A 27,374-nucleotide genomic window follows, 5' to 3' on the forward strand; every position below is an offset into this window, starting at 1 on the left:
CAGTTTTTCTAACTCCCCAATTTCATTAATTCTCTTGTGCACAAAGAGATAGTCTTCCACCAGCCCTGGTCAAAAGCTAAACCACAGAATGCAGCATTGAGCTGTTTGAACTTGACTGATAACAGATTGGTTCAGTTTAAAAAAAAGCTCCTAAGGCGATGCCTACATCATGAGCTAGAGGTGTGGTTCCTGAGCTCATGTACACATGAGAGCTAAGGCAAGTATACACAGCTGCGTAACTGCAGTCATACACGCAGCAGCAGCGTGGCTTAGCTGTGCTAAGTACAAACACTCCTGAAATGAGAGGAGATATGTACCCAGTCCAGCTAAGCTGTGCCACCACTGTGACGGCAAATGCTATCCTGACTACACCACTAGGTTACACCACTATTTATACTTGGGCTAGCTCTCCTTGAGCTACTGCAGGATGAGTGTGTAAGCTGGGAAAATCACACCCCCTAGTTCATAGTATAGATGTAGCCTCACAATCAATCATACAGGTAGGAGTTCAAATCAGATATCACTGCTGTACTGGTCTGCATTTCATATTTGGGGAAAGGATATGCTGGGAGAAAAAGTCATACTCCTGCTTGTGGCCTTTTTTGCTAAGAGTTTGCCCTTCCCACCTTCATCTTCCTCCCTCTCACCATGAAAAAAAAGAAAATTGTTAAAATGTCCATTTCAGGCTCCAAATTCAAGTTTGTTAAGAAAGCAATGTTTTACAGACATCAGGGCAAAGGAAATGTTTCCATGTTTCAGCTGTTTGTAAAAAATCCAATTAAAACTTTTGTTTGGATTTAAACATTCCCAGTGCAGAGTTAGCAACCCAAAACACCTCAGCTATGTGCCAGTGTGAGAATGATAGTGAAACTGACTAGAAACAGAAGTGAAACTAAATGGGCTGTTTCTTCACCCATGTTAAAATTTAATTATCAGAACTTTTAAAAAGAACAGCTAAAATGTTTAAAAAAAAAAGTCCTGAACTTTTCAGTGTAAACTGACACAGTCCCCTTCATTCGTATTACATGCGTGGCATCTTTTCCCCAGGATCCCAGACAAATATTCTCAATCCCTTTCTGCAAGGTATTTTGGGGAAGTATCCTCATCACATCCATCTTCAGTAACCACCCCGAGCCAAAGTCACTCAGTAGCTCTTCTGTGATGAGCTGGCAGCTTGCTCCATTAGGCAGGATTACGAGGAATACCATGAACGTGTCACGTACACTTCGGAGTCCTCATGTCTTCTATTACGGCTCTGAGCTTTGTTGTGCAGCTGAATCTGCAGAATGTTGCATAGCACCTTAGAATGCTGGTAGTTAGGTGGGTGCTACACAAATGGCTGACGTGACATATTGTATTGTCAAGTTCATCAGGTCATACACATGCAACTTCCCATCAGCCTTCGGAGCTAATTGTTCAGAAAGGAGAGCTGTAGTACAGCTCCTTTCACAAACACACTCACAATGCTCCCCAAACATGAAGTCTGCTTTCACATTCAGGACACACAATGAAGCACAAAGAGAGGCAGCCAGGGCTGACAAACCAGTTATGTGCCTTTTCTTTGTGCGGACTTCAGCACCCAAATTAGGTCATCTTGCTAGGAACAACCTTTTTACCACCACCACCACCGCCGCCGCCGATTCCTCCCAGGGGCAACTCTGCCAAATTTATCAAGAATCTTGTGCTATTTGGTATTTTTCTTGAAGCTCCAGGTCCTGGAGTCTTTTGGTTAGATGAGGCTCTTGCTTTCATTTAATAAGATTCTAGGCCTCTTGGTGGAGGAAAGTTTGGAAAAAACAAAATCAAACCCTAAAGGCTCAAAAATCAGGAGACAGAGAATCCGAAGTGCATTTGTTTTAAAACAATCTCATGATTTTTAAGCTAATCTCAGTTTTCTGGGGCATGACTTGTGATTTTTGACTGTTTGCAGCTGGCAATACTGTTAATACTTGCTTCAAAAAAGCATAACTCCTGACTGTTTCATTCAACTATTTAACAGGCTGCAACACTAAAGTTCAAGGTAGGAATGGTCCTGTCTAGAAGAGTTTAAATCTTGCTTTTATGTTCATTGAGGCAGGATCCGTGTCTCCCTCATGAGCACACAGCACATTATGAGCACTGACAGAAACTAACAAATAAGACCACTAGCTCACATCCATTATACTTAAACCTTTTCTGAAAGACTGAAAGTTTGCTGCAGGGTAAGGTACAACAACAAAAAAAAGAGACAGTAGGTAGAATTACCATGCATTATGCTAGAACGATGCCCCTGCAGCTTGCAATAGCAAGTACAAAGCCACCCCATGTTACACAATTTAAAGATATATTCCAGTGTTCTAAAGAATACTCCCATTGTTCCCACACAGCTGTGATGAAGCACTTCTCATATATAGTTCACAGGATTTTGTTACAGCTTCAAAATGCCCTAAAACTCCACTCCCTGTGGGAACTAATGGGATTCAAGCAAGCATTCTCCCAGGGTGTGTTTTAGGGTGAGCATACAAACACATTTAGATTAGGAGCAAAGTGATGACTCAAGCTATATATAGCAGAATATTGAGATTACAGCAATGTAGTATCAGAGTAGCAGCCGTGTTAGTCTGTATTCACAAAAAGAAAAGGAGTACTAGTGGCACCTTAGAGACTAACCAATTTATTTGAGAAGCTTTCGTGAGCTACAGCTCACTTCATCGGAATGCATCCGATGAAGTGAGCTGTAGCTCACGAAAGCTTCTGCTCAAATAAATTGGTTAGTCTCTAAGGTGCCACTAGTACTCCTTTTCTTTTAGCAATGTAGTAGAAAATGCTATAAATGAGAAGGGAGGCAACAGTTTCCACTAACCTTCAGAACTGCTAGTTGTATGTGACCTGCTGCATGCAGGTCTAAAACCTCCAAGATCAGGTTGTTTTCTAACCTGTCATTTTGGGTCAGATAGCCTTTTCAATGCAACTTGGACTCACTGAAGCACTCTGTTTTAGGAATGTGGTTTTAGCATTTCTAACACTCTTAATCAGCAAGTCAGATGTGGTCAGACATAAGGGTTAGCTATTTAGTAATTTTAGTTTTCCTAACTGGCTATACTCAGCTATCAGTTATAAAGAGATACAGACAATTTTACAATTATCTACATTATATAAAAAGTAGCAGAGGACATAAGAATGGGAAACGACTCTTTCCTTTTTCCCCCCTTTCGATACAACAAATATAGGTCAAGGATTTGTCAAGCTGTTTTTGACATGCCTGTTGCCAACTGGCTAGGAAAGGACAGCAAGCTGTCTTCGGCAGGGTTTATTTGCACAGACAAAGTTGCATATTGGGCTAAATACCAGCTGTTTATATGTTAGGACTGCAGTGGCTAAAGATGACATTTTATAGAGAATATATTAAACACAGATTGAAATGAACTCTGGTACCCGGTGGTAATTACTCCCATGTGCGCTTGGAACACTGCCATAACAATATCATAAATCAAACAGATCTTGCCTGGCTGGAGTTCTTCAGTACCGTATGTACATTCTGCATTCCCAACTAGAAATGGGACTGAAGCACTTTAGGGCATTCTGGCAGGGCTTCTGCAGGACTGATATTCAGTGGTGCTGTTATAGTTGTACAACCCTGGAAAAGGTAAGTAAGCAGAACAGTTCCTGAAATAAACATTTTTTCTGTATAGCCAAGAAAATGGAGCTTACTGTTGAGAAATGGTCTTCCTGGGTTTTCTGGCTTAGCCCACGGGTTTGATACCAGAGCAGAGAGATGGGTCTTAGAAAAGCCAGCTATCAGGAGCAACTTTGTTTTTGTGCAAGAGGCATCCCTCCACCTTCTACCTCCAGACTTGGCAGAGCATCACTTGGAACCAGTCAGTCAACCAACCTGCATTGGAGGGAACACAGGATAGTGATGGTAGCTTCTATGCAAGTAGATACCCAGCTAGCCCACCCCAACAGGATTTCTATCAAGAGTACAAGGAACAGTACACATACCTTTCCACCAGCACAGGTGCCTTATAGGCTTGAGAGTTAAGCCATCTATTTCCATCTAGCCTGGTGAGTCACTTAACAGCCAAGATACAATGCTTGCAGAATCCCAATACCTTGGGCTAGGCTTTCCCTGCTGAGTGGGAGTAGAGAAAGTTTAATATTCTCCCAGGGCATATTAAGTGGAGATGGAAACAAAGACCCCATGTGGACTGATGTATAGCCAAGGCTAATTGTAAAGAAGGAAGCCCATTCTCAGACAGCGGAAGGACAAGGTGACAGACATGTATGTGAGCCCTCTATTATGCATCCTTTTCTCATATCCTTCCTGAAACAGCCTTCCCCCGACATGAATTATTCGTTACCCTAATGTGAATGGATATTCCCCTACAGTAGTAACTGCTGATGGGCTGCTTTAGTTACATGAAATGGATGGTTTCAGAGTAACAGCCTTGTTAGTCTGTATTCGCAAAAAGAAAAGGAGTACTTGTGGCACCTTGGAGACTAACCAATTTATTTGAGCATGAGCTTTCGTGAGCTACAGCTTCATGCATCCGATGAAGTGAGCTGTAGCTCATGAAAGCTCATGCTCAAATAAATTGGTTAGTCTCTAAGGTGCCACAAGTACTCCTTTTCTTTTTATGAAATGGATGAAGAGTCCTGGCCAACAAGGATCATTATCCTGTTAAAAGAGCAGAGAACTTCACACCCTCCTTTGCTGGAACATTATACATCACAGCATTTTTGGTGCAATTGTTGTAAGAAACACATGGGAACTCGTCATTACTTTCTCAGTAGGAACACTCCTCCCCAATACAAATGAGGCAAGACTGGGAACAAGACGACTGACGGGCTTAGTTTCCACTTTCCTACCCTTAAATAAGCTTGATTTTAAGTCTAAAGCAGGTGATCAGTTCAATTTCCTGTAGTGCAGCCTCTTTAGGGCTTATGGGGGAAGTCTATTATACTGGAACATGCATGTGACACTTAGATTAAACAAAAGACTTGACTGTTCTATTGCTGGTGCAGATGGATTTAGAAACCTGCATTTTTATTGCAGAGAAGTTTGAGGTGGAGGTAGTGAAACAGTAACCTTAAAGCATGCAGGGCTGTCATATTTACACTGAATGTACAATTATAGTGGCTGGATCTGAAGAGTAACCCATTCCATATCAGCTACCTTCCAACAACAGCAATAGATGGTCAGTTTTATGTAGAAAAGAAGTGCATCTATAGGGCTATACTAGAAACATGACATTCTGGTCCTTCCTCCTATGCCTAAACACCTGTTGGTAATTTACAAGCAAGTACTTGCCAGAATTGCATTTAAGAGATTACAAATAACCCAGGGATTTGCAAACTGGGGGTTGGGAGCCCTGGGGGGGGGGGCAGGGGTCATGAGCCGACAACCTCCACCCCAAACCCTGCTTTGCCTCCAGCATTTATAAGGGTGTTAAATAGATTTTAAAAAGTGTTTTTAGTTTATAAGGGGGGTTTCACTCAGAGACTTGGTATGTGAAAGGGGTCACCAGTAAAAAAGTTGAGAGCCACTGAAATAACCCCTTTCATTTACATCTACAGACCCTTTAAACGGAGTACTTGTGGCACCTTAGAGACTAACAAATTTGAGCATAAGCTTTCGTGAGCTACAGCTCACTTCATCGGAATGTAGCTCAAATAAATTTGTTTTTCTCTAAGATGCCACAAGTACTCCTTTTCTTTTTGCGACTACAGACTAACATGGCTGCTACTTTGAAACCTTTAAATTAAAGTTCTCTGGCTTAGATGCTTGCACTGAAATTTTTGCCATAGCAGCATGGTAGGAGCTTTATTCCCTGCAATTGTTTCAGTTCCTTAAAGTACCATAGCTCTTGCTAGAGAAAAACAAATTTTTATATACCTGCCAAGGTCTAAATTAGGCTATAGTTAGGTTTAAGTCCGTTACTAGTTGAAAATCTTACAGGTTTTTGGTACTTGTTTAAAAAGTAGAATTCTTCTCTCCATCTCCCTTCCCCCCATGATCTACACTGGTTACCTACATTTCATCTGATATTTATGCCAATAGTAAGTTAATGGGAAACTATCCTAAACGAAGTATGATTATAGCAACTATCTATATTTGGTTTTCAAATCTTCTTTCCTTCCTCCCACTGCTAAAGCAAAGCCAAAAACCATGACATCCTACAAACAGCAATTGTCACAATCAATACACCATATGAACCTGGGGTCCCACTCTAAAGCCTTTCTCCACACAAGTAATCCTGATGAGGTCAGTATCATTGCTCTCCTGAGCTAGCCAAGTCACATATGGACCAGTGACAGAAAACACTTTTATATTATGGTATATCTGAGTTTTCTAAAAAACTTAGTTCTAGGATTCAGTGTTTGTGATGGCTTTCACTGAAAAGTGAGATCTGGTTTGTTCACCACCCTAGAATTGATCCAGTAACAGCTGATGGCAAGACTTCTTTATAGGAGAATATTAGAGCAGATAACTTGGAGACACTCTTCAATAAGGCACTAGTTTCCTCTTCAAGTTCCTGATGAGCAACTGAAAGCATATTTTATTAACCTATACCATTTTTCTGTAAGTGGGATATACAAGTTAGAGCAGTGGTTGTGCAACACCAGAGTGCTAGAATAGGGGGGGGGGGAAGACACCTACAGTACCCTTATCAGCAAGGTTGTGAATTTGAGCTTGCCTATACCATTAGCCATCTTAAACAGCCCTTTATGAGAAATGCAGCTATTGATGGTTTGAATGCTTAAAGCCTATTACTTTCAGCCTTTCCAAATATGGCTGCTAGTTTCACATGCAGGTGTAGGGCTTTCCTACTCTAACATGCTCCTGTTTTGAAGGAGGCAGTTGTGTGCCTTGTGTTCTGTTCTTGAATACTGGAGTGTGTAGAAGTGATGGGGAGGCAGTGCTCCAAGATACACTGATTTACAGCAGAGGATCGTTTACTAGTTCTTTTGGTAGCTTCCAGGGGTTGAGTTTCTCCTATACTTAGCTCTGCTTAGTTTACATAGCTCCACTTTTGGGAAAGGCCCCACAAAAGACTACAGTCCAGTATTAAGCTAGGCTACAGTACAACTGAAGTACAGTAAAAGGATGCAAGTCTAGGCTGGGCACTTCATGAAGCCCATGACTAAGTTTGTTCCCAAGATGTGAATGGATAAACAAATGCATCTAAAATGTATATAGCTGAGACCCCAGACGAATAAAAAGTTTAGGGCATTGTGTTCATAGCATAAAAGTTAGTTTCACCTGGAACTTGCAAGACACTCTGCAAATGGTAGAAGAACTACCTGATACTTTTATTTTCCTCATTCATTCCTCAGAATATCTATAGGGGGAAAGTACAGTGTAAGTATTTAGTCCAAAGTGCTCTGGACCTACTACAGTGCAGGTAATGTAGAGGGGAGGGCAGTGATCAAAGGCCTAGTCTAGCTTTGACAGTTGACGTTTTGGTACCATCACTGTTGGTAGATGCAACTCCCCCTGCCAAAAAAATAATCAAGACTACAACCACAGTGTACACCAGTTTTACATTTATAATTGGACTTTTATAATATTCATGATTAGCACAAAGTTCATAACCATAAATTATACATTGTTATCTAATTTCAGTACATAAAACGTTAATGATATATGTATTTGAAGAGTGGCACAAAGGAATACAGCTCTGTTGGCATTCTCAAAGAAAAAGGTGAATGGTGGATGTGCCATTTATACTACAGCACAGCAAAACCAAGATTTGCCAAACCCTATCAGATCAGATGACACTGCTTCTAGTTGCCAGTCAGGGTCAGGAATTTGAGTCAGCCCAAGATGGTGGAGCAGAAAACCTTAATTCCAGCATCAGAGTTAATAAAGGCGCAAAACCAGGATTATATCCCTTTCCACTACCTCAAATATTTTAGCACTATATCCCTCCCCATCCTGACACTGCACTCTTTGAATCATTGTTACCTTAGCATATGCTCATAGTACTTTGGCAGCCCACACACACACATTCCTGCTCCGTTTAACTTGCCATACATATAGCTGAGATTTCCTTTTGTACCATTTAATGTCAAATGAGTAACATGCTCTCCCATCTTGTTAAAGAAAAAAGCATCTGGGAAGTTTGCTTGCTCTCTGGTATGATCAGATTTATTCTCTTTCAGTAATTAAGACTCAAACCTACCCCAGAAGGTACAGAACAGGCTCAATCTACCCCCCCCCCCCCCAAGAACTTTCTGCAAAAAATTTCCCCCATGTTCCTCCAAACAATTTGCAGAGTACTTTAAGAAATATTCCATAGCCCATTCTCCTTTCTGCATACAACATCGCAAACGAAATGGGGTAGTCAGATTTAAGCAAACTTCTAACAGTCCACCAGTAAGATGCTGCTGAACTCAATTCTGAACATCCATGCTACCTACTTAGTAGCTTCAGCTACAGTACTTTAAAGCTTTAACGACTTGGTGCCAGGTGATTCCCCAGCACAACCACTGCTGGCAATGGGTTTGCAGCAAGGAACATGCACTCCCTCTTCCCCCTGGCCCCAAGTAGTTATTGCTGTATTTGGAGTTTTAGATAAATAGTGTCTCGACTTCAGCCAAGAGTCTTGCAACATAATTAACAAAAGCTGCCTTTGGAGGTTGAAATGTAACTGGACAATAGCAATAAATAATGGTAACAGGTATCCTCTGGAAATCTTCTCACTGAGTGGGACAGCAAGTATTCAACCAACCGAGGGGTCATCTGTGCCTTTAGGACCATTGTAAACTTCTCCAAGAAGTTAGCAGGACAGGAAGGGAGAAAAACAGACTGTAGATCTGTCAAAGAGCTAGTTACATATTGAAACCATAAACAGGTGGCTGGGTGAATCCTGGAGCTGTGTATCCATATGGGAAGTTGGCCTGGGGAGGTACTGCGCTGGGGCCTGCTGTTAACATTAGCTGCTGGCCTGGAAAGGGAAGAAGGAGTTTGTTTAAAGAAAGCTTTGCAAATGCCTGGAATAAAAAAAAAAAGATGAGGTGGTGTTAAACTGCCCAGACTTTAGAATGGCTATATAGCTGGTTAACAAGCATATTTGTATTCTAACAAACAAGATGGAAGAACCTAAACTATACCTCCTCCATGGAGGAGAGGACACAATGATGTGAAAACAGGCCATTAGCTTTTCTTGCCAGACAGATTTAGAGCAATTCACAGTACCTAGAGCTTGGTGAAATTCTGACTAAGACTTCAAGCCCCCAACGCCCACCCCCACCAAAATAAAAAAACCTTAATGACACCAAAACATGTCATGAATGTGTGTCCATTTAGAAAAAGCCTACAAGAATTTATAAAAACCAAACACAGAAAGTGTCGTTTCAACATTTCAGAAGGAAATGTTGAGAAATGGAAAAACCAAAAGTTTCAAAATTTGCTTTTTAAAATAAAAATGTTTAAAATGCTCAAAATCAGAACAAAGCATCTTGTTTTGGGTCAAAGTGTTAGACCCAAAGAGAATTTTGGGTTTTTGAAATCGCCAATGTAATGAAAAATACATTATCTGCCCATCAATGCCAGTGTAAGGTGAGGTAGGAGGTGTGGGTGGGAAATTAAGGTTATCAATTTAGTTTGAAACAGCTACACAGCCTCCCAATAATACAGATTGATTCCTTGAAACACAAAAAACAATTTATATTGTTGGACTCATGCATGGTCAAATTTTTGACCAAAGCAATTCAAGCTATTGAATTTTCAGCAGCTTGTGTACGTGTACCACCACAGATTGCAAATGCATCTTCTGAACGCCAATAGCACACATGCCTCATGCAGATAAATCAACTCAGTGATAACCTTTCTATTGGAGAGTGGACCACAGAGCTTTCCCTGCCTCAGAGCTGCTTCAAGTCAGTGCTAGTGAGCAGAATCTACCTTGTGACAAGAACAACCTATGAAGCAGCCTTCTGCAGAGTCCATTCTGAAAGAGACCCTCCATTTACCTGCTCAACACGAGGTCTTTCTAGACCAGGCCATTTAAAAAAATCCATTCACTGTTTGGAAGTCTGCCTTTCCACTTGACAAATCAATCTCTTTGAAAGGTATCAGACAGGAAGTACAAGGAAGAATTAGTTTCTTCTGGAAATCCAGAGGAGAGACTCTGGGAGCCCAAAAGCCATGTGTATTTGCATTCACCCAATGGCTCCTTCTCCCTTCCCCCACCACTGAAAGACTTGGGATTTATGCTTTGTCTAAAGGAGTGGTATGGTAAAGGGTGGAATAAGCCAAGTTGGATTGTTTCAGCTAAAGTACTGCTACTCATTCAAGTGTTTAAACTTTAAGTGTTGCACAAAACTTTCCAGCATATTAAGTACAACTAGACAGTTATCCAGGATAAGGGCTCCAAGTAGTGTTCCCTAGCAGGGAGAAGACAAACTGCTTCAAGTTGACTGGAGACGGAGAATATCCATATTACAGATAGGCCACAGGAAAGTGACAAAAGCCCAGCATGAGATGACCTAACTGTTAATATCTTGCTAGCAATAAAATAAAAGACACCAAGTCTTTCACCTACCAAATACTATTGGAGTGGGTTCAGCTACTTGTTCCTCTTCTTTCCTTAGGCTTTCAGAAGCATCAAGTTTATCCACCTATGTTATAAAGTGAACAGGAGAGGCGTATGAAGGCCTTGCCTAAGTTATGTGCCACCTCTTAGTGGTAGGTCTCATACCAAATGCTTCAAGTCTTAAAGGGTTGCCCTTGCAAATCTTATTTTGAAGCCATTAGAACATACTTGTGTGTTCCAAGTTGTCCATGGGGTCTAAAACCCAAAAGGAGGGGAGACTAATTCTGAAATAAGCATCAATATTTGCTTAGCTAAATACAACAAAGTCCACTATCTGAAGTACAGGTGTAATGCTTAGTAGCACTTGCAGGACACAACATTATCAATGGATGGAGAGCAACACAAGCTGCCAATTTCCATTTCAGAGCTTCAGTGTCAAGTCTGCAGGAAGAACTCTCTGGCAGACAGCTGCTGACTAACCACATCTTCAATTAGAAATTCTGAAAACACGCCTACAGTATGCTTGCCTCTGGAAACAATATATCATGAAGCATGGTTTGACTAATCAATGCTGTATCTTATGTAAAGTGAATAGATCTAGTACAGCAAATAGTAAGCTCTGTTCACAATTTATTGGCACACCAGATAACTTTTAGGAATAGGCTACAGAGCCAATATTATAGGTATATTGCTTTAAAATATTCTCACTAATTTAGAGGTAGTTTATTTTCTTTTAGATGGCAGTGCAATCTCCTAGGACTTCAATGGGAAGACAGTTTGATGTGGTCTTACAGGGGGAACTGGCTGAAGCTACAGGTACAGCACAAAGTCTTTATTTTGCTCTATACACACCTAGTTTAGTCTTTGATATCTTAGACAGCCACTGCTTACCACCACAATAAAACTACTAGCAGTAAAATCCCTAGCTATGAATTCTAGGGGGGTGGGGGGGGAGGAAGGAGAGGAGTTCCTAGTAGCAGGTCCTCTGCTCTGGAACTCCTTTTTATCCGATAGATTCATTTACATGTGCTACGACAAGGAAGCATGTCTGGAATGGCCTGGTCAGCTAGCACCCATGCCCCCCCAAATTTGATGCCTACTGAAGTATCACACCTTCAGAGTTGCCAACTTGGGACTGAAAAAATAGGACCTTTGTTAAATAAGATGGATGCTTATAACTTTTTAAGTGCAATCCACAGCATAACTAACATCTATCCAGAAATAGTGGATACTACTCCCTCTAGAGGGAAGCAACAGTATTCAGCCTATGTGATAGGAAGTACAGAATTTATCAAATTTAAGTAAAGGAAGCCCATTTTCTAATTCCACAAACTAAATTAGTTTCACTGCACATCAGACTCACCATGCACATTTCACTTTTTTTTTTGGGGGGGGGGGGGGGCGAGAGTCTAGCATTTAGTAGATAATGGTCACCTGTAAATCCAGCCAGCAGTTTAAAGTTATTATTTAAACCTCATTTTTTATTTGAGAAATCCACTGCCCCACTCTTACATGCAAGTGGCTTAGACTTAGTTTTATTTGAAGCTATTGTGCTGAAATCCTGAAGATTTTGCATACAAAAGATCAGTCCAAAGCAGCTTCTGAGCATGCAGACAAGAGTCTCTGCTGGGAAGCTTTGTCCTGCCAAGTCAGGGGCCATCACTTCTCTAAAGAGATCATACTACTTTGTATGGTAAGCTGCTAGACTTGTTTACATGTAGCCTGAGTAAAGCAGAACACTTGGGAATCAGTTATCTAGATATTTCCTCCCTCTTCACAACTGATCTTGCAGCATAGTAAACCAGAAGGTCACAGGATTCCTATAATGGGCTATCTACAACAAAAAAATAAGAATGTAGTACATCAGACAGAAGTTAAGGATGGACTCATGGCAAAAAATTTTTTTGAATCATTAGCCCAAATGCTTATTAACAGTGTTCAGTGATTAGTTTTCCCCAGCTGAAAGTGAGCTAAGTCTGGCTGGATTCCCAAGTTGCATGTGAGAAGCTGTCTTTCTACAGCATTAGAAGTTAATAGGAAACAGACAAAAAGATTATGCTGCTCTTCTGGCAGAAGCTACAACGAGGTTCCAGTAAGAATCCTAGGATTATATATTAAGGGACACAAATGAACACAAAGTTTAAAATCAGACTGTCACCTTATTAAACAGCCCATCAACCTGCAAGAAAGTTCAGAAGGGAATACTTATCAAGTGAGTATTAAAAAAACAAATCTGAAGCAAAAAAGCCACAATCAAAACATTGGGACAATAAAGGCAAGAGATATTTAGAGCTCAGAAAATCATTTAGTCACTATTTTACAGTGCACAAGTTACGTACATGGATTAGATATTACATCTTACTTACAATTGCAGACAGCTTATTTTGCCAGGTTACTTGGTAATTAAACAGCATACACAGACTTACCATATATATAACTTGCATTTATCATGTAAATGGCATGTCTTAAACCACAGCAACTCCACCAGTACATAGTATTTGCCATGTACTTAAATCATGAATTTCCATGCATGGACAGTATTTGCACATTTGTGCACTGTAAAGTAAAACGTTACCCATGTTAAGAAGGTAGAAAAGTGACTTCCACCTTGTGTTGATGTGGAGCCATGTATCTCCTCAGTATCTACAGGAAAGTAGCACTTATTTTCTTCTAGCTTTACATTTGTGATAAGTCAGTTTTGTTTCACTCTGTGGGATTTAGCAACTCCATATTTGCAGACAGATAGCTATGACTACTACGGGCAAGATCCCCCTGCCTCCCCAGTATAGCTCTATTGAAGTGGTGCAACTATGATTTACATCAGCTGAGGCTCTTGCCCCAAGGAGATAAAGCCTGAAGTTGCATCCATGTTGACAGTGGCTCCTTCCCCTCTGGACAGGTCACACAAACATGACCCGAACTACTGAAATGTCTCAGTAACACTGATGCTACAATTTCAGCAGAATGCAGAAAGCTTACAAGATTGGCAATGAAAGTTAAATATGAATCCACTGTGTATATATTAGCCTGAAACATTCTGTAGACTCTTTAGTTGTAGACCTATGGGACTATGTAGATGTATTCCCATAGTTCCTGATGTGGGAGGGCTTCAGAAGGCTAGCTACTTCACGAAGTACTACCCCACTATTCCCATGAAGAGAACTAGTTAGGTCTCAGGCAAGACGACTGTGGCATCCTAAAATTAAGTTGGTAGGAGGCAGAGGAATGGTAAGAGACATCACATTTTGAAAGTTCTTGAGCCTAGGTTTTAAGAAAAAAAACTAACCCTTGTAGTTTTATGTAAAAGCTGGAAGGCAAAAGTAAATGGTTGGAACACCACAGAGAAAGACTGCCCTTGTATTCAAGAAAACAGCATGCACAGAATTAGCCCTTTTTGCTCGGAGTCTCAATTCACAGTTCCTAGAAGGATAGATAGCAGCTAGAGAAACAGTTCAGTTTAGTCTTATCAATTAAGAGTTATAGCCTCAAAGCATCAGGTTTAATTCTGATTGGTTCATTATTATGTACTATGTAGCATGATCACTGAGGTGTGCTGAAGTTTATGTACCTCCACCTCAAACTGGTCTTTCTAGAACAGAGTTCAGTATCTCAACAATCCATGAACATGGTCTTACCTAGCTCAGTTTGGACAATGCTAAAACGTGCAAGAAACTAGTACAAAGCACTCCCCCCCCCACAAAGTAGTGAGTCTTTCAACAGAAGCAATACTCACTTTGGTAAGGTACTCCCTCATCACCTGGATGAAATAAGGCATTGCAAAGTCCATGATGTTATGCCTCCATGCCAGCTCAAGGACCACATCCGGGTGCAGCAAGTCATAGCATGCAAAGAGAGAGGCTGCAAAACACTCCTGTTTGCCTTCCTCCAGGAACCACTGGAGCAGCTTCTCTGCCAGCTCTGCATCTTTGGATTCTGCAGCATACTGCATGGCATCCTACAAGTGAAATGCCACATACACTTTAAGAGTTACCACCTGGCCACCTCAAAACTATTCCACACACACCCCCCTCAGCAAATTCTGCAGACAGGTTTCCCCAAGTGAGGTAGTTTGCAGCCTTTGGCATTCTCCTGCCTTAAGATCAGCCAAAGGCTAATGTAATTGGTTTCCAAGTGAGTATTTTTAAATTCAGGCCACTGGTTCTGTGCACTAGTAGTCAATGCCTGCAGTATTGATCATTGACTGATGTCAGTTAAACTAAAGCAGTGGCTCAACCTTTCCAGACTACTGTACTCCTTTCAGGAGGCTGTTTTCTGAGATGTGAGGGTAAGTGCTTGCTTACAAAATCAAAAACCAGAAGTCACACACTATTACTGAAAAATAGCTTATTTTCTCATATTATAAAATATGATTGAATATATACACACACACACACACACACACACACACACACCAGACCCTCGCTAGAATGTGGGATATGGGATCCATGCCAAGTACTGCATTATAGCAGGGATAGTGTTAAAATTACTGTACACAGTAAATGTCACATCCATAAAGTATAGAAAGCCTTAGAAAATAAACTCCTACTTGAAGGAAACAGTAAATGAGAAAAAATCTGCTTTAGAGATTTAAAGGAGACATTACAATAAACTAGTCTAGTTCTTAAAGTCAGAGTTGCTTTTGTTTCTTGCTGCTGTGCTGCTTCCACTTAGTGGACTGCAAAAGACTATGTAGCTGCATAATTTTTTTTAATAGGCTCAACGTCTTGCCTCTTGAACCATCTCAAAGCAGTCTAAGCCAGCTACAGTCGCAGTTGACATTGGAACACCTACTTCATCTTCCTCCTCTTCTTCCACAGCAAAGGCCAATTCTTCAGCTTTTGGACTGTTTAGTCATACTGCCTGAAGAATTTGGTCATCCATTAGTCTTTCAGCAACGGGACAAAAGTCTTCTGCTTCATCATAGCCTCTTATCCAGGACTCTATATTGAGACAGAACAGTTACCCTGAGCCCAGACAGTTGCTGGCACAGCTCCTGCATCCACTCACTCCATGTCTGTTCTTCCAACTTCCTCCTCTATAAACCCCTCGTCAGACTGATCTGCTTTCTTCATTTTATTCCAGGAGCAGGTGGCCAAACAACTCAGTCCCACCATCCAAGAGCGGTTTACTGTTTCAGTGTGTAATAAATTCCAGGAACCACCAATGTAAAAGTCTTCTATAGTCAACTTCAGAAAAAAGAGAGAACTCACTATCATTTGTCATACCAAGTTCTGTTGATAGTGTTGCTTAAAAATGGCGACAACACCTTGATCAAGCAGCTAGATTTTGGAAGTAGTGTTTTTAGGTAACTATTCAACCCAGATTCTACCATCACGGGTTCCGAGTCTTTCAGCCGGAGGATGTGCTGGACAGTTGTCAAGCAAAAGACTGGCCTTTTCTTCTAAGTGTTTTTCCTGCAAATGCTTTTGCACAGAAGGGACAAATTTGGTGAAGAACCATTGTTCAAAAATATCTTTTGGTCATCCAGGAATTTTTGGACTTCTTGTACGAAAACAGCAGGCAATTCATTTACATGATGAAAGCACCGAGGCATGCAAGACGTTCCAATGCACAATGGTTTTAATTTATGCTTTCCTGTTGCATTCATGCAAAATAAAGTAAGGTGATCTTTTGCCTGTTTATATCCTTCTTACGTTCACCTGTTCTGACAGGCAGGGTTTTATCGGGCTACATTTTATAATAAATTCCTGTTTTGTCTGCATTGTAAACTTGTTCCTCTGAGTAACCCTCTGCCTGTACAACTTCCCTGACCTTTGCAAGGTACAACTGCACGGCATCGGCATCAGAGCGTTTTTCTCCCAAAATGGCAATCGAGAGATTGTGTCTTCTCTGAAATCTCCATAGCCAACCTACACTGGCCTTAAAATTGCTGAATTCACCAGTAAGTTCCCGGTTGAATTTTTCCACTTGCATCTCTATAAACAGAGCAGACCAGAGATCGGAATGCCTTTCTGCTGTTCTTGCACAAGCCACATGTACATTGGCATCATTTGCTAAACAGGCTCATTTTCTTTGAAGGACATACTCTTCATCCAGGTTATGAATGTAAGTTCTAAGCTGGTTAGCATTCTTTAGCTGTGATATTGGCATTAACGAGTCCACCTTTCATGGATGGCTAATCTTTGTCTGGGTTTCACCATTTCTAAGTCATTCAATGATGATGTCCCATTTCTCCTGCACTGAGTAAGCCTTCCTTTTGCCTGACATTGTCATCTTTCTAAAGACAAATACTGTACCTGTAAATTACTACATTACATTTGTATGGAGTTCCCGGCCTACAGCAGTCTACACTACTGCGCGGGGTCAATCTAAGATACGCAACTTCAGCTAAGTTAATAGCTGATGCTCTCCCATCAGAACAAGGAGCACATGCGCAGTCGGAGTATTAGAGTCGACAGGAGAGTGCTCAGCAGTCGATTCATTGCATCTATACTCGTATTGTATGGCACTTAAATATGGGATCCATGTCCATGACTGCATTATATCCAAATTTGTGTTCTATTGACAAGCATTCTAGCGAGGGTCCAGTGTATTGAACTTATTTTCCAGTGTATAGTATACCGAGTAGCATAAACAAGTCATTCTGTATGAAATTTTAGTTTGTACTGACTTTTCTAGTAGCCTGTTGCAAAACTAGGCAAAAAATATCTAAATGAGTTGATGTACCCCTCGAAGATCTCTGCGTACCCCCAGGATTACATGTACCCCTGGTTGAGAGCCACTGAACTAAAGCATTTACAGGAGAACCCAGAATGGCCAGCACAGCTTCATGTACAAGATGCCAGGTAGTCCATGATTATACAAAAGCATTAGATGGTCATGGAGATGCTCCATTCTACCTGGCATAGGATCAGAGAATATGCTTATAGACCATAGATTAGCAAGAGAGTTATCAGTATCCATTTTAAAAATCAGATTGTTTGTCAACTTGACTTTTCATCAGTTAATGGGATTTATAATAAATAAATACTGGTTTCTGGCATTAAAGGAAGCAAGTCAGATGAGATTAAGACACTTCCTCCAAGAACTAAAAATGAGGTTGTGATGTTGCACTCTATAGGATTTTATGAAAATATGCTAATGAGTGAATAGAATGTAACTGAAATATGCTTCAGGCAAAAACTTATAATCTACTGACTGTGGTCATCCTATTTGCATAGGATGTATCATTCTTGTATCTGAAACTAGAAATATGAAGTAACTGAGGTTCTATTGTAATTATGCAAAGTGTGGGCCATTAATGCTGGTTTGGAATCTTGATGGCTCCTGTCAACTAGGACAATTGGTTGCAAGTAAACAGCCATTTACAAGCCTTCCTGTGAGTCAGGCCAGGAAGAATGAAGGCTTGGGGGTGCTTGGTACCGGAATCCATCTTCAACCTGGTGCTTTTCCATTTAAAAGGAGGGGTGGGGACAGAGACAAAACTCCCGCCTTGTGCCAAAGCTATATAAAGGGAGTGGAACAGAAAAAGGAGGCTCCAGTCATGAGAAATCCCCTAGTTACCACCTGAGCTGGAGCTAAAAAACTACCAGTGGAAAGGATTGGGCCTGGACTAGGAAGGAGTCTAGTCTGAAAGCAGCTTATTTGAACATCTGAGGGTGAGATTTTCATCTGTAATCAGTTTCTTATTGTGTTTTATTTTGCTTGGTAACTTACTTTGTTCTGTTACTTGGAACCACTTAAATCCTACTTTTTATATTTAGCAAAAGTGATTTTATTAACTAACCCAGAGTAGGTAATACATACCTGGGGGAGCAAATAGCTGTGTATCTCTGTATCTGTGTTCTAGAGGATGGACAATTTATGAGTTTACCCTGTATAAGCTTTATACAGAGAAATACATTTGGGGTTTGGATCCCATTGGGAGCTGGGTGTCTGGGTGCTGGAGACAGGAGCACTTCAGCTGTTTTCAGTTAAGTCTGCAGCGTTGGGGCATGTGGTTCAGACCCTGGGTCTGTGTTGGAGCAGACTGGTGTCTGGCTCGACAAGGCATGGTTCTGGAGGCCCAAACTGGCAGAGAAAACTGGCTCAGAGGTAGTCTCATCACATCAAGTGCAGATCCAAGGGGGTTTCTGTGATTGAACCAGTCACAGAGGTCTCTGTCCTAGACAGATTGTGTATGGGTGCGAGTAAGGTGTTTTAAAAAAGCAGTAAGCTTTAGTTTCTGGCATCTGAGTGCAGTCTTTGTACTGACATTTTAAAATAGGGATGATGCCAATATGCAAAGTCACTATTAGAGAGTCTTCAACACAAAAATCAGAAGTGGCTTAGTCTAACCTGTCATTATGGTTGGTAGGTTTACAGGGCCTTCAAGTGCTTCCCTCTACAATGTCCTGCCCCAAAGAGGTTGGCAAAGGCAGAGCCATTAGTTCCATCTTGGGTTCAAGTCTCAGAAGACAAAGGTGTGTTCAGACTTGTGCATATGAGACGAACTAGTGTTTTTTGCTTCAGGTACATACAGTGCTTGTGCTGTACCTCCACTTAATATAACCATCCACATCACATACTGTTTTGTACTTAAGTTTTAATGGAGGCTAGAGCCTCAGTAATGGCACACTGATTCAACTACATCAGGGCTCCCCATCTGAAGTATAATTTTACAAGATTTTTTTTTGGTAAACACAGAAAGTGTACTCCTGTCAAGTGAGCATCCTAATCAGCACTAGTTTGTTACAAGATAACCACCTATGAAAAAAAGTCAGGTGTGTGAAAAGGAATTTAGTTTTATTGACATGGCCTCTTAGATTAGTTCTAATCCTAAATTTGTAGGAATTTTGCAAAGGCAGGTGCAATCCATGCTACAGTGACAGTGCAGAAAGCTCACTGCTGCTTAGTTTGGAGGTGCCTTTTAGAATAACCTCTTCCATACCATTAAAAAAGGGAAATGTTCAATGTTAACTGACCTTGTAGAGACGATCCTTCTTACAGAGCTCCACACTCTGTTTCCAACGATTATTACCCTTGTACAAGTAGGCTGCGATACGCCTAAATTCAATCAACTCATGTTTCTCCAAGCGCTGAGCTAGTGTGATGTTATCAAAGTTATCATATGCATCAATAGATGCTCTCAACCCCTATTAGAGAAAAATTCTGTTAGCTATCAGAACAGCAAGTGTTTGACCACCACTGGAGAAACAAAAAACAAAAAAACTAGAGAAGTATGGCTAGCATGAATTAACTTCGGTTTTGGGGGCTGCTAGTTCTAGGTTACTACAGTATGGACATGGCTGCATTCTAGCTGTTCAGATTAGAAAATTTCTGAAGAGAGGCATTTGCTCCAAAGGAGTCAGTCCCCCAAGCTTAAAGAAAGCCATGATGCTGGTTTTGCCTAAAGGGATTACTGAAGTACAGAAAAACTGATACAAGTGTTAAGTGTCCCATTAGCAGTGGACAAGTTACGCAGACTTAAGTAACTGGTCTGTCTCCCTAGTCCACTTGACACAGAAGCCTGCAACCTGTCACATACACAAGGTGTTTTCTTTTTAACTAGACCCCCATACAGCAGCACACACACAGTGTGCCAAGATGTAACAACTCTATTCTAATGCTGTCTAGAGAGAAGTAACTTTAGAAGGAATCTGCTATTTATGTGAGAAGTGTTGTAGGGTATTTCTACTTATCACATGTAGAGAGCATTTACCTCATCCCAACCCTTGAAATATATTTGGCCATGGCTGCTATTCCTCCAGAAGAGGTGGACTTACCCCGTCCCCTTTACATTCCAGCCAATACCTTTCAATCAAGTCAGTTTGAGACCAGGGTGAATAATTCTTACAATGTACAAAACGTGGCTGATTAACAAAGAGCAGGCATGTAAAGAGAAAGGAGAGTAAATTTGCACACCAAGGTGTTGTAGACCTGCTGTAACTCAACTGTATGGGAGACTCACCTGATAATCCTCCTCCTCTGTCAGAAGATTGTTTAGAGCCTCATTGACTCCTTTGTTGTTGTGGTTCTGGACTGAACGCAGGTAAGGCTTTACTAGAGGCAGCTGATTAACCTGGAAGCAGAATAGCAGTAAGAACATGTTAGATTAAGAGTACTGCTTTGAAGGAAATGAAATACTCTAGAGAGGCGGGCTCTCCAGTTTAGCACTAGACTGGTTTTAAGCCAGCCCAAAAAAAGTCTAGTATAGCTGCCAGTGGCTCAGATATTAGGCCAATTTTATCCTTTAATTGCTGGCATAGAAGAGCTAGACAGTCAGGATTTAAATTTACAGAAGATATTTGGACCCATTTCCCATAACCATGTGGCCTACACAGACTGTGGAACAGCCCTATTCCAAGTGATTTGATGAGCAGTAGCAGCATGCTTGCTACTGCAAGAGGCGGATACATCTTCTAGACCCCGAAGTCTTCATCTGAGGGCAAGGACAAGAATGCACTAAGAAATCCTGAGGAACACAGAGTTTAGTTTCTATACCTGATCCATTTATGATGACTATAGCTCACCTTTGAGAAAAAGCCGACTGTCCTGGTATGATCCAGCCGTGGAGATAATACGAGCAGAAGATCATTGATCAACAGAGGTTTGTAGTCCAAATAGAACTGCAGGGCTTTGTAATACAGTTCCACATTGGCCACCTGGATAGGGAAAACACTGATTTGATCAAAGGCTGCCTCTGCATCTGAAAGTTTAACTATATTGCAGGGAAACTGAAATATCAGATAAAAGTGTCAACTCTGCAAAGTCTAAATGTCAGATTTCTGTTTGAGTGCTGGCCATGTACACAACTACAATATGAAAGCAAACTTCTCACTTAGATGGCTAGTACTTGTCAGCTTCCTGCTCTGCCCGATTCCAAGAATCTGTACAAGATTCAGATCCTAATGTGTGGGGGGGTGGGGAGAGGAGCTAGGCACAGGAAGCCCAGAAGAAGAGAGCTCAGCAGCTTCCTGCTTATTTCAGGAGTTTGTTGAACAGATACAGCTAGAAGGTTCAAGTAAGATTAAAGCTCTTATCACTTCAATTTTTGCTTCGTAGTAACAATTTTCACAAAAAGTCCAGTAATTAGATCAGCTATTTACCTTAGCAATTATGTCTTTGAACTGCCCTTCTTTCCAGGCATCAGTGGGATGGTTCATCATTGTAATTATTGCATTGTCATACTCTTCATACTTGTCATAAAGGAAAACCAGTTCTCCCCACAGATGAGCTTGTTCTGCTGCTCTGAGCACCTAGGGATAGGAAAAGGATAATTAGGAATTGCATGTTGCTCAACACTTGCCTAGGTGCATAACAGTTTAATGCAGCAAGATACCTACCTTTGGAATGTTGACTCTGGACCAGAAGAGCTCCAGATGTTCCCTCATCTTCTGAGGTTTGAATTTGGAGTACAAGATGGCAAGTTCTGTGAACATTCCCATGTGAGCACGCTCCAGGCCCAAAGCTGCTTCCAAGAGGGCAATCAGTTCTTCAAAGTAGCCGCGATCCTAAGATGAAGATGGCCAATGTTATTGGTTGAACATCATCCCTTTTCAAAGATCCCTTAGCAGCACAGTAGGGGACAACATAGCAGGAACAGTGATTTGAAGTTTTAAGTTTGAGACAGGGGTTACCAAGTTGAAGTTTGAGAAGTACTGACCTTTTTACTTACTCCATTGCACAGTGAAGATGCTCTCCAGTTTAAACCCAGTTCCCTGTTTAAAATGAGCTTGTTTCACTAGTGATTAAAAAAATCCTTGAAAAGATTTGTTAAAGTACTGGGAATGACAACTGTTACCATGGCACTGTTGAGGGTAGTGTAGTTGCTGCCATCTCTGATTTTAAGGAACACGATATTAACAAATCCTGCAAAATTGGGAGCAATTATTCCCTTAGATCATTAAAACAATCTAACCTGGTAATAGCTAATCAGCTCTTCAAGCTCATCTGCATGGATTACTATGTGCAAGCCGCAGATCTGTGCTAGGCGGAACTCCTTTCCATCCACACATGCAAAGCACACCTGTAACAAAGAGAAGATTTTAGTCATACTGACATTAGACACCACATTACCCAAAATGAATCAGATACCTGCAAGACTAAAAAGGGTTCCTTCTATACATTAAATCAAAGGACACTATCAGATGTAGGACAAATAATCAAGGGGCTTGAAAGTAGAGACTGGAAGCAGTACCAATTAAAATACGCCGTTAGGAGTAAGAATTATCCCATTTAAAACAAAGGTTCTAAAATGGCCATTGAGGCTTTGACTGGCAAAGTGTGGACCATATCTTGTACATATTGCTCTTGCGAAACCTCATCTCCTATTTGTGATTGCGTAACATATCAACTAAGAAGTTGCTCACATGGAAGAGTAATATTGAGAAAGCATATTTGAGTATCTTGATGTGATCTAGTAGCTGGAAGCATGGCAAACCAGCATTACATGACCAGCAAGTGCTCTGAAGGCTAGTAGTCCACAGATTTGTTTAGAAATAAGATGCCATTTCAAGTGAATATGAATGACCCCACTCTGGGAAAAGGAGCACATAGCTTTGGCAGGATGAAGCACCTCTTTCCAGGTCCTGGTGCTGTTCGCTTTGCGGCCGCTGTCTACTGCTGCCTGATACTCTCCAAGATGTACCAAGGTAGATGCCAGGCGGGCAAAGTTAGATACATTGTTGTAGAGCAACTTTGCTGCATCATACATTCCCTCCTCATAGCAGCGATCTCCAACCTAGAGAGAAAACCAGAATAAACCGACTTGGACTGATAGGGGCAGGAAAGGGGAATGAGCAAACTTTGAAAGCCTGTCCTGTTTCCTTTGAGTGCACATCTGGAAATTTCTGACCTGACAAAGCTATTTGTAAAGGCCTTCCTATTTTATTAGGAACATAAGACATACCTGCTGAATGTGGGCATTGTTAGGGCCACTGACAAACTCTTCCAGCTCTGAGAGGCGGTTGGTTTTTGCCAAAGCAAAGATCAGTTCAGTCTCTACGTAGGACTCTCTGGCCTTTTTTCTGGCCATTTGCAAGAATTTAACCAGATCCTCCCAGTTATCTTAAATAGAGGAGAAAAAAAAAAGTTTCCCATTCCACTCCTTTCATTCTGAAGTATTTCCCATTGTCTAAACTATGTTCAAGAGAACAGTCAGTTAAGAAGTGAGCTACTCTGCAGAAACTGACACTGAAGAGCCATACTGCCCAGCTGGGACTAGCTGATCCCACATCCAAACAAAACTACACTAGGTACCATTCCCTGAGCTGATCATCTCTTCTGGATCATGATTACTCAAGAATGAGTTGTGTGCCATTAGTATTTATGGTTCTCATTTTATGTAGAGATTTGAGAATGTAAGTCAGTGAAAGCACTTACAAATGGATCCAATGCTGAAACACTGGATCTGAAGACTTCATATATATATATATCAATCAGTATTTTTATATTAATTTTGAACTCCTTTGTTAATCTGGCTCAGTCCTCCTACCCACTGCTAATCCTTTAAAATCATTTCCCCAAGAATTTGTTACACTTGGTAAACCATATTCTCATTAACAAGCCATGCCTAACTACAGAACTGATGAGGCCTTAGCTTACTGTTTCTACTAGCTGCTTGAACAACTTCCATGTAAGCAGAGGGATCATCAGCCTTGATATAGGAGTCAATGGCTTCCTTCACCAAGTCCTTCTGGAGCTGTGCTCTGGCCAGTTGGCTCCATACAGCTGGTTCATTACATCTCTCTGCAAATTCATAGGCACGGTCCAGGTTGCCAATGTGCTCTATCAGCACCTGTGATATTGAGATAAGAACAGTTGCCAAGTATTAAGTGTGACCATCCAGTCCTTCAATCTTCAAATGCCTAGAGCTCGTCCCCACACATGAGGATGAGCAACAACCACATTCTGGATTTAAAGCAGCCCTTTCAAACTCATCTATATAGGTGGTTATGTTTCAGGGTGAAAATGTCCTTGGGGCAGAGACAACACTGATTAAATTTACTCATGTAAACTCCCAAGAGATTGGTGTCTGAATTACTTCATTTGGATGCTGAATAGTTATGTTCCCTATATTCAGATTCAGGATTTGTCTCCCTTACCCCATCCCCAACTTTCAAGTGCTCAAAGAGCAGCTTTTTCCACAGAATATTTACAATATATTGCATTGGTGGTAGGTTGACTGTAGTTTTATCTACATGTACAGTTTAGACTTTTCTAGAAAGGTCTACCAGCCACTCTAGAGTTACTTACCTGTTTTTTCCCCACCTGTTCTATGAACTGTACACCCATAGTAGGAAGCATGAGCTGGTAGCCATGACTGCACCTCACCTGTATTGCAGAAGTATTAACATCAAATTTCCTGAAGATAGCAAAGGCTTCTTCATATAGCTCATTACTGATGGCTATGTTTGCAATATCTGGGGCATCATAGTTATCCAGACGATTGATATACTCCATTACACGAGTGCGATCAGCTTTAATGGCAGTCAGAATCAGAAGATTCTGCAGGTTCCTGTAAATGGGATAAGCAGGACAAAAATGATCTAGAAAAAAGTGGCATTAGGTGCTACCTACTATTTGACCTAAAAATGCCACTGTCAGGCAGTAAAGTCCTAAATTAAGGTTTTAAAATGAGTTTCACAGAAGTCTAGTAGATTGTCTGAAGCCATCTACTGTTTCTCCTGCAATAGAAAACTGACTAGCCTGTTTTTATAGACAAAATGGAGAGAAGTACAATAAGATTTAGTTACTTGTTACAAAGGAATGCTAACTCTTATTACGCGTGAACTGATAGTGTATTAGTACACTGGCTGCACTACTTCAGTTGTATTCAAGCATTTTAATTTTATCACTTCAGTGACTGCTCACCTTCTCTAGCAGGACACATCACCTAATGCTGCAAGATCAAATTTTGCACACCCAAAAAGAGGACATCCATTTAAAGACGGTATAGAGTGCAGAGCAGTCAGCTGTTTCAGAAGTTTAGGGGACAACCTAAAAAATGTCACAAAACGCTTCAATATTTCTTCCAACAGAAGGGGTACCATCTTCCACCTACCTATGCTCGCTGAACACAGAGTTGTCCAAGACTATCTTCTCAAGAAGCTCAATTAGTTCATTGGGCAGATCAGCAGTCATGAAAGCTTTCACAGTAACAGAAACCTCTTCAGGATCTTGTGTTTCAGATAAGGCTGTCTGGACAACCTAATTTTGAAGATATTTGGAAGGAGTAGTTGAAAGGGCTTTTCTTAGTCTTAATTTAGAGATTCATAAAACAAGGTTATCAGCTCACTGAGGTAGGACACACATTAAGTCAGGAACCTCACAAGGTTCTGAAACATCAATCTAAAACACTGCAACTGTCAGAAGATTCTGGCTACCAAAGATTCCTTTTATTCTGTCAATTAGATGGCATTGAAATATTGATTCACCAGTATTATTGTGAGATACTGGGCATTTCACAACCATTTAATAAAGCATACCACCACACTAGCCTTACAGTATGAGCAGTCTCCCAGATAAGATTCAAGATTAAAATTAAGGGATAGATACAACTACTTTTACAGCTAGTATTGCATTAGAGAGACCAGACAAGTGCTAGTTATACTGGACCCGGTCTGTGATGAAAACAAACACTCTGGACACTATAGAACGGGGTGGGCAAAATATGGCCTGAATCCAGCCTGCTTAACATTTCTGTCTGATCCACCAGGTTCTTTTAGCAGCCCAGAGATAGCAAGGAGGCAGCTAAAGTCCTGTGGCACAGCAAGGCACTTGGGCAGGCTACCTGCCTGCTGTGGCCCCACGCTGCTCCTGGCTGGCATGTCTCTGCGCACCCCTGGCTGGGGAAGAAGGTGGGGGGGGGAAGGCAGCTTCATGTGCTGTCCCTGTCCCTAGCACCGGTCTCACTGCAGGGGTGGTGCTTGCAGGCATGGGCAGCACCTGGATACCTGCTACCCCTTCCCCACAAAGGGTCATGCAGAGATGTGCCACAATGCCAGCAGCCAGCTGCTTCCGGGAGCAATGTGGGGCCATGGCAAGTAGCCTGCCTGAGCGCCCTGCTGGTCAGGAGTCACGTGTGACAAGTGCCTCCTGGCCAGAGCCTGCTCTTCTCACCTTCTCCCACACTACAATCCCCTACCCCAGGTCAGTACTCCCTCCTGCACCCAAACTCTGTCCCAGACCCTGCACCCTCTCCATTAATATGGTAGAAATTTGCAACCCATGACAACTTACCAAAATTCATGGAGTGGCCCCCTCAGTGAAAATTATTGCTCACCCCGGTATAGAAAAATAAGTAGACACTGAAATAGAGGGGCTAATAGGGTGTGCGCAAGGGATTCTGGAGTCATTCTGAAGTCAGAAGATACTGGATAACAGCTTTCATTTCTAATTGTAGAGCCAGTTACTTCACTGTACCTGATCAATGAGCTGTCGTCTGAATGGACTATTTTCCTCAAGGACATTTGCCCAAAGTTCTGGATCCTTTCTGCGTACCAAATAGCGAGCCTCACTCTTGAACAAGGAGTTCTCATTGCAAACCTGAAGAGAGAAAACCATCACACGTATAGTTAAGGGAACACTTACAATGAGATCCCACCCAACACAAGTTTGGCTTTTGACATTGATGAGCCATGCTCAACGGACAATAGCTTCCAAATACAACTAGTTGTTGGCCATCACTAAGTGCCACACAGACTCAAGTTCGGATTCTTTCCTAGCCTCTGATCTAAAAGGCTCTTGGCAGACAGGATCTCTTGCAAAGTTTGAGCTTTTCTTGCTTTTGTCCAATAGAAGTGTTATTGGAACTTCTCATGGTAATATTTCTATGGCTCTCTGAAGCCTTGAACTACACAGGCTTTGACAAATTTCAGACCTAGAAGGGGATTCATTTTGGAGGGAAGGAAG

At 41.4% G+C, this 27,374-nt stretch overlaps 1 protein-coding gene across 2 annotated transcripts in view; it reads right to left on the reverse strand.

The window, feature by feature from the left end:
• Positions 1-7,516: 7,516 nt before the first annotated feature.
• The window catches only part of CLTCL1 (clathrin heavy chain like 1), a 59,217-nt gene continuing 39,359 nt past the window's right edge, over positions 7,517-27,374 (reverse strand). The window contains exons 18-32 of one of the 2 annotated variants that reach the window (XM_084648819.1): positions 26,886-27,008; positions 25,525-25,670; positions 24,795-24,978; positions 24,066-24,258; positions 23,371-23,528; positions 23,038-23,202; positions 22,381-22,488; positions 21,806-21,973; positions 21,569-21,718; positions 20,993-21,124; positions 20,431-20,541; positions 19,445-19,615; positions 14,254-14,475; positions 10,530-10,605; positions 7,517-8,930 (exon numbers count right to left, since the gene is read on the reverse strand). In XM_084648819.1, coding sequence (XP_084504945.1) covers positions 8,815-8,930; positions 10,530-10,605; positions 14,254-14,475; positions 19,445-19,615; positions 20,431-20,541; positions 20,993-21,124; positions 21,569-21,718; positions 21,806-21,973; positions 22,381-22,488; positions 23,038-23,202; positions 23,371-23,528; positions 24,066-24,258; positions 24,795-24,978; positions 25,525-25,670; positions 26,886-27,008 — 2,223 coding nt within the window. In that variant the 3' untranslated portion in view covers positions 7,517-8,814. Of the gene's footprint in view, positions 8,931-10,529; positions 10,606-12,651; positions 12,700-14,253; positions 14,476-19,444; positions 19,616-20,430; positions 20,542-20,992; positions 21,125-21,568; positions 21,719-21,805; positions 21,974-22,380; positions 22,489-23,037; positions 23,203-23,370; positions 23,529-24,065; positions 24,259-24,794; positions 24,979-25,524; positions 25,671-26,885; positions 27,009-27,374 lie in introns of those variants that run through there. The other variant, XM_084648820.1, reaches the window with a different exon arrangement.

The sequence above is a fragment of the Lepidochelys olivacea genome (assembly GCF_965140295.1).
Source record: "Lepidochelys olivacea isolate rLepOli2 genome assembly, chromosome: 15".
Classification (NCBI taxonomy): Eukaryota; Metazoa; Chordata; order Testudines; family Cheloniidae; genus Lepidochelys; species Lepidochelys olivacea.